Source organism: Malurus melanocephalus, unplaced genomic scaffold (assembly GCF_030028575.1).
Source record: "Malurus melanocephalus ecotype Western Australia unplaced genomic scaffold, MMel_1.1 scaffold_103, whole genome shotgun sequence".
Taxonomy (NCBI): Eukaryota; Metazoa; Chordata; class Aves; order Passeriformes; family Maluridae; genus Malurus; species Malurus melanocephalus.
This window is the reverse complement of record NW_026623335.1, coordinates 1,664,635-1,672,622: the sequence shown is the minus strand read 5'-3', so window position 1 is coordinate 1,672,622 and position 7,988 is coordinate 1,664,635. Positions and strand designations below refer to the sequence as shown.

General features: G+C 37.5%; 1 protein-coding gene across 1 annotated transcript in view; it reads left to right on the top strand.

Annotated features, from left to right (window-relative positions):
* CDYL (chromodomain Y like) overlaps positions 1 to 7,988 on the top strand; it is a 103,711-nt gene that overhangs the window by 44,727 nt on the left and 50,996 nt on the right. The window contains exon 2 of the mRNA XM_057369143.1: positions 989 to 1,655. Within this exon, the coding sequence (XP_057225126.1) occupies positions 989 to 1,655 (667 nt within the window). The remainder of the gene's footprint in view (positions 1 to 988; positions 1,656 to 7,988) is intronic.

The following is a 7,988-nucleotide window of genomic DNA, read 5'->3' as shown; positions in this document are numbered from 1 at the left end:
GGGAGATGAGTAAGAAAGCTGTATCAGTTCCATAGCTGAAATGAGGAGAGATGGAGGATTTTACCAGAAGCATCAGCCTGGGGAGGAAAAATGAAATAAAAAGGGGAAATCCTAAGACTAGCCTTGCACTTACATCTCTTTTTCCATAAAAGAATTCCCTTTCCACAGGATTAGTATGATTGGCATGAGTTTTGGTCTGAGGCATGAGCCTCTGTCCCTGCAGCTGCTGCTGTCTGCCCCATCTGCTTTACCCCAATGCCCAAATTCCTCCAGCCTATGGGTGCCACATGCAGTTGTAGCATGTGCATGCTTAATATTTGTGACATAAATATCATCTCCGTTTGCAGTTAAGTGAGGCATGGTAATTAGTTCAAGTATGTGTATCAAAGGCTCTGGCAAAAACAAATTCTCTGTTTTCACAAGAAGCTTCTAAAAAAATTGGCTGAATTTGCCCCTGTTCCTAAGCTATTCCCTATTATCCCTGGTAGATAAAGATTAACTCACTCTAAGTAAGAGATTCTCACACATGCCTTATGCTAAGCAAGCAAATTACTCAAACAATATCAAACTGAAAAGTTTGGTAAGTTAAACACACTGTATTTATTCAGCATATTTAAACATGACCTCTATATTCAGAGCGGGAAATTCTGTCCTCATTGAGGTTGGTKCAAGAGCTTTGCTGAGGCAAGTGCTGATGGTCAGTTTTAATATGTCATATTCAGATTCTTGTGCATGCAAAATACTKAGTGAAGAACAATTTTGGTATTCTAGAATATGTTTTTGAGATAAAWGTAACAATCTGAAGTTTAAAAAGAGAGGGATTTCCAGTCAGCAGTGAAAGACTATAAGCTATAGAGCTACAGTACAGAATTATGAAACTAGAAGAATATTTTAAAATTTTTCTACATTTAAAAAATTCTTTACATGCAAGTCACTCTCTTGGGTTGTATATTTGCCCCTGCTAATGCTTGTTTTTCCTTTTTAACAGGTAGAGAGAATTGTTGACAAGAGGAAAAACAAGAAGGGAAAAACAGAGTATTTGGTGCGATGGAAAGGATACGACAGCGAAGATGATACTTGGGAGCCAGAACAGCACCTTGTTAATTGTGAGGAATATATACATGAATTTAACAGACGCCACAACGAAAAGCAGAAAGAAAGCACATTAACCAGGACAAACAGGACCTCTCCAAATAATGCCAGAAAACAAATTTCTAGATCTACCAATAGTTCTTTTTCAAAGACATCTGCTAAATCTTTAGTTATGAGTAAAGAACATGAGTCAAAAAATAATCAACTTTTTCCTGCCACACAGAAGTTCCGGAAAAACAATTCACCATCTCTTTCTGGACGTAAAAATATGGACCTTGCAAAATCAGGTATTAAAATTCTAGTGCCCAAAAGTCCAATTAAGAGCCGGACAACAGTTGATGGCTTCCAGAATGAAAGCCCAGATAAAATGGACCATATAGAGCAGGATCAAGATGACTCTGTAGCACCAGAAGTAGCAGCAGAGAAACCTGTGGGAGCTTTATTAGGACCTGGTGCAGARCGTGCTAGGATGGGGAGCCGACCAAGGATACATCCATTAGTGCCACAATTGCCAGTGCCAGTAACAGCCACAATTGCATCAGCATTAACRATAAATGGAAAAGGTAGGTGTACAAGTTGTCATTTTTGTGTTGGTTTTTCATTGGACTGGGGTTTTTTTGCTGTTGAGGTGCAGACAAATTACCTACTCTGTTTCAGCCATGATAAATCAAGTCTGGAGAACTTCACTTTATTTTACATAACTATATGACTACAAAGCCATTTTGAATTTTACCAGTTTTCGGTTTCCTCGCAGAGATTCATTGGTATTTGTGTTTTCAGAAACACCATGAGATACATCTGTGTTTGCCTTGACATTGTGTGGTACACATGCCTAGTGTACCATTTCCAGATATTACATYATTGCTTTAAGTTTATTTTAATAGGTCAAATTTGGTATGTATATTGGAAACATTAATTATGGGAACAGATGAATGATGTGAGCAGGGATTCTTTATAACAATTTACATATCTATTTTGTTATAAATATTGGCTGGAGAAAAAACCTGTGAGAATGGCATTGCTTATAAAACAAAGTTAATAAACTTTGTTTCTGTGAAAATTTGARCCAGTTGTGGAGATACATATGCATTCTGCCTGGATTGAAATTTGTCTTCATTATATTTTATCAATATTTTGTTGTTTATACCTCATTTGACATTGAACACTTTTTTAGGAGTGATGTCTGGCTTGCTAAAAAATCAGTGGATGACAGTTAATTCAATTTGTACTGTAAAATTTGTGACCAAAGAAACCCAAACTGCTCTTCTGAGAGGGAGCTGTTTGTCTCCCCATCCAGCTGAGACTCTTGTTTAAGACTGCTTGGTCCTCATGCTTATGCTCCAAACCTTTGTTTTTCCCAGACAAACTCAGGTAGTTGTGTGGTCACAAGTGTTCTCGTAAGCATGCTTTTGAGGCTAAATTTCCAAGTTTACATTTTCAAGTAAAGACTGTGCCCTCAAATAAAATGCAGAAGGTCAAATCTGCAGGTGTGCTAGTGATGATGGCTTGCTGGAAAAATTTTTTGGATTTTTTTGAGGACTGGGCTGCCAGAAAGCACACTTAGAGACAATTATAGGGAAGAAAATGCACTAAAGACTTTGGGAGAGTTTGTGATGGGTACCTCACTGTTGCTTGCATTGAGATTTTCTAAAAGAATAGCTGCAGCTGGAGAGGTTGAGAACCAGTGGACAAGGGAGGAGTGTGTTCCTGGAGTTGCAGTGTCAGGTCATGGACCAACCCATTTTGCTGCAGATGAATTAGGTAACCATGGCAATGCGCACATGGATGCCAGGAATATCTCTTGCTTTGCATGGGCTGAAGAAGGAATGTAAATCTCAGAGGATGTAAACAAAGCTGAAGGGGAAGATGCAAGAGATGCCAGGATGTGACTTCTCTGAGTAGGTGAGGTAGAGGATTGTGTTTGCATATGGGATGTTGTTATAATTAATAGGCATTTTGGAGTATGGTGAGATTCCTAACGAAGTGATTGATAAGTTCTGCCTTTGGTGTCCTGTTTTTTTTGCCTCATGGCATCCAGGAAAAATACCTGGGAAATGAAGCACTTTTTCAGGTAGATCAGATGAAATCATTCCCACCAACCCTTCACTCTGGTAACAGTGGTATGGCAAGGGTCCAGTTATGGGGCATCAAACGGAATCGGAAAGACCCGCAAAGGAGAGGTAGTGACACGGAAGGTGTTAGCTGAGATACTGTTTCACTGACRTGGTAAAATTTCTTTAACTGCCACCACCTCCTTCAGCTCATCCTAGGCTTTTGTGTGGGCAACTATCAATGAAAACTATTGACTGACTCTAGGGATGATGGCAATGCAAGTGTTTTCTCACACTTATTTGTTCACAAGATCCTAAGGTGTAGATCAAAAAAGCAAAGCCAAGGAGATAGTCACAATAYGTGGTTGATGAAACATATACAATATGTTCCACCTTCTGTTTGCTGCTGGAGGCATAGCAGTGCATTAACTGAGGCTTTCCCTCTCTGCCCTGATACACCGCTGCCAATCCCCAAGCTGAGCTGTGCAATCTGCTGGGAAATGGATGTTAAATATCCATATTTATTAGTGTTTTGTTTTGCTCACCTGCAACACTTTTGGGGGTAACCTTCCAATCATGCAGTATTTCTGTGATTATAAAACTTGGTTGCAAAACAAAAATACTTTRCCTCTATATCTGATATCAATCTCTTTTCCTAACTTTTCAGGATTTCTTTGGTATCTTCCTCTTGGAAGCCCAGGCTCCAACTCAACCGTTATGCATGGTTTGAGTGGACTTACTTAGGGAGAAACCGASAGAGACAGCCGTGTCTTCTAGAGCTGCCCTGGCCTCTGAGCATCCTCAGCTGACACATTCTCTGTCTCTTCATTAAAGATGCACTCTTCTCCTTGCTGTTTTTATTTTTAACTCCACACTGCAACTCATAAAAATGTAGTAAATTGGTGCTTCCCTCCCCTGCATGGGGTTGTTGCAGTTCAGGATCCTGTTTTGCTCCTTACTCAGGGCATTCCTTCAGTCTTAAATGGACACCTCATCACATTTTCAACACGAGCTTGGGGATCATATATCATGAGGGGTATTCATTGCACAGAAATACATCTTCATATGCACCAGATTTGACATATTGAAAATGCAGATGATARAACTGGCATTTGGAGCACTCTTTCCAAACTTCCCACCTCCTCCACATACACCTTCTGTTAATTTTGAGAATTCCTACTACCACTTGGAGGATGCTGTCAGAAAGACAAAAGCATGTTTTGAAAAATAACTTCTTACTTGAGCTGGTTTAGAAATCTTTCATCAAGATGTTTTGGTTGGTAAACTGAGTTAGTCAAAACAGAAATCACTAGCTGTAAAGCATAATTTTGAAAGATTCTAGAAATATATAGTACACCTCAAAAAATTTTATACAACTTTTAAAATTAAAACTGAGTTAAATTTTTTAAAAAGTAATATTGAAAAAATAATTCAAAATTTTAATATGAAAGCAATGTTTCTGATTTTGAGGTTATTGCTATKACTGTTTTGAATAGTGTGACTCACGTTGATTTTTAAGTCCTAGCTCAGGATGGTGAAACTCCTCACTGTTTGATGTGTGGTTTGTTCATTTTCCCCAGCCTTGTTTTTTCATTTTTTCTCTTTTTTTTTTTTTTYAAGTTTAATTTATTAGAGAAGTGCATGCCAAAAATCYCAGAAACTTGTATGCATGAAAATCCCATTGACAGCAATTACTAGGAAATATCAGTGTTATTGTAGCACCTAATCCTGCTTTTCCTGGGACAAACTTCAGTGGTACAGTTCATGTTCTAGAGATCTTACAGTCTCAGAAAAGGCAATCAGCAAATATCTGTATAAATATACAGGGGTACTGGGGAATAGAATAACAGTAATGTTTACCCTGGGATCTGGTGGTCTCAGCACACTGAAATCAAGCTGCTATCAAAAAGAATARCATTGTGTTGGGTGTTCATATATTAAAGGCTTGGCCTTGAAAAACTGAGTCAATGGAGTAATATAATATATACAAGAATTAGGGTAATATGTGAAAGAAATGAAAACAGAACACTGAATTGAACATTGCTGTAGTTCTGATATTTTGGAATATGTGGTGATCATCAGCTGTTACTAGAACCTAATAGAGGCAATCATGAAATGGATGAAGAAAACAGGAAGACAAGACCAAAGAGATGAAATACTGTGGAAAAGATAGTAGTGGCACCTATAAGTACAGCATATTCCTCAAAACTAGGCAAGACAAAAAGTGGCCTCGTGTCTAACAATAGGTTCTGATACCTTAAAAGTTTCTGACATTTTCCTTCATCAAAGTGGTATTAAAATGTAGCTTTTGAATCTTACTGCAAAGTGGTTTCAGCATGGTACAGTCATAGTATCCAGGGAAGTTCTATTTAATAGAGTGCACAAGAAGAGAAACTGTAAAGGGAGTCTGATCTGTCAGTCACAGARGGCTAGAGAGTTGTCTTGCAATGTTAGAAAGGACCGTAAGCCAGGGGAATACCACTTCTTGGCAAATTCTAGTATTTTTTTGTTCTGGGTACCTTATAGTTGCTACCRTTTTCATTCAATTAGCGATGTCCAACATGAGGATGTAGTTGAGAATAAATGCCACAAGAAGGGAAATTGTGGACAGAAAAACATTAAAAACTCAACATATAAATTGAGCAAGAAAAGCACATCTAGCTGCATATGTTGGTATAATTCGAATAAGGCAGGCTGGTGCTGGCATACAGGAATAAATACCAGAAATGCAATTAATTACATCACTTGTTGGACAAGTACCACCAGTGTGCACCATGGCATTAGCATCTCCCTCCTTGCACGTAATAGTTCAGACGAATAGCTTGTAGGAGCAGCAGGCTGATAGTACAAAGATGCTTGCAGTGATTCACCCTACAAGGAACAAGGTAGTCTGCTGATTTTTAAGTTGGATACTGGTGCTGGTTTTATCTCAAAACAATGGTATTGTCAGCAAAAAAAAAAAAAAAAAAAAAAAAAAAAAAAAAAAAAAAAAAAAAAAAAAAAAAAAAAAAAAAAAAAAAAAAGAAAGAAAAAAAAGAAAGAGAAAAGACGACTGAACTTTAATTCTGTTTGTTACCAGTTCTCTCCTTTCCCCAAAGCAGTTTATGGGATTAAAACCCACAGATTTGGAAAACCAAAAATCCACTCAATGACCAAAGGAAAATAGTGTCTGTTTGGTTAAGTATCTGATARCTTTAGTCTCAAAAGGAATCAAGGAAGCATGGAAGGTATTATGGAGGTCACTGGAACTGAGGAGAAACATCTGTTCTCAATGCAATTCCAAGCCCAATTGAAAGGAGTTCAGTCCCTCCTGGTCCCTTAGAGTGAGGGGAGCTCACACACTTCCTCCCAAATTCTGTTACCTTTTTACCTCTCCCTGTATGTGCCTGGATGTTGGACTTTATGTCAGGAATGATCCACTGTCACCAGCATAACTGGCCAAGCTCAAGAGTCCTGTGGGGAGAACACAGCAGCTGACAAAGCTGTGAACCACAGAGTTGTCCAGATGGACCACAAACCATGTATATAAATCCTCTCTGAAAGCAGAATTCAGAGGAGGGTGGAAGAAGTTCATTGTTGTGAATTTAGAGTGRCCAGTAAAACAAAAGGAAAATTGGGATGATTTGTTATAGGTTTTGTGGATTGCATTTTAGCATCCTAAAAGGACAGAAGCACTTTGTTTTGTTCGTCGGGGGATTTTGTTGGTTAAGGGTTAAAATGTGGCAAAAAAAAAAGCCAGAAGAACTTCCTTTTTCAGYGTGTTTGTACATTGTACTTGGAAGGTGGCTTGATCTCTGCAGAGTGATTTGGGAAGCAACCAAGAATTTTATTAGTGCAAACAAAAGCCTATGAAATGGGTTAAAACCTTTGCAAAGCCATCTTGTAAAATTACTTTTTCAAATGTAGCAGTCTGTAATTTTGTATCTTTGGTTGTGTATCCATTTAGTAAATCACTAAAGAGTAAAGAATGACAAAGTTTCATTTAATCAACCTTAAAGACTTGACTTGTTTTTTTTTTATTCTCCAAAAGCTGAATTTTATTTAGATTTTATTTTTAAAGAATTCGCATTATTATGCCCTTATGCACTGTATTACAACACTTTAACCTAATATCAATTTTTCCTTCTGTCTTAGAAAGTAATTTTCAAGTCCTTCAGCTTYTTTACTCTTAACTACAAATAATCTGAATTGTTGCCAGTTTCTCATTTATCTCTATTTTCTGGCTTAGTATAAATGCAAAAATTTTAAGTGATTTGGTAAAATACATGGTCTCTGTCATATGAAACACTGATCTGTAACTGTTCTGTTTTTTTCATCCCTGTGCCCTATTGGTTCTGCAGTTTATAGTACACATTATTGTTGCTTTATGTGGAGCTCCAGGGTTGAGAACTTATTGTGAAAGTCTCATCATCAGGACTATACTGTTTTATGTCAACAGATTACAATAATAATAATAATAATAATAATAATAATAATAATAATAATAATAATCAGGACCTAAGTGCAGCGTTTGCTTTAGTTTTAAGGCTGTTTTCCTGAGAAACGTAAGGAATAGCTGACTGGTTTCTTTCCTTGCCTGCCTTATGCCCTCCTCCAATACTGAGATTGGAGATGGTTCACTTGGATGCTACATTGGTGTAGCATTTAAATACAGCTAAGCTAGTGTAAAATGTGGTTACTCTGAAAGGAGTGGCCCCATTCCTTTTCCCAGTCCCAAGTATGGGAGATATATATATGTCTATCTATCTATCTATCTATCTATCTATCTATCTATCTATCTATCTATCTGGTAAACCAAATATGTATGCTCCTTTAAGGGCAGACTTATTTTTATCAGCCTTCTGG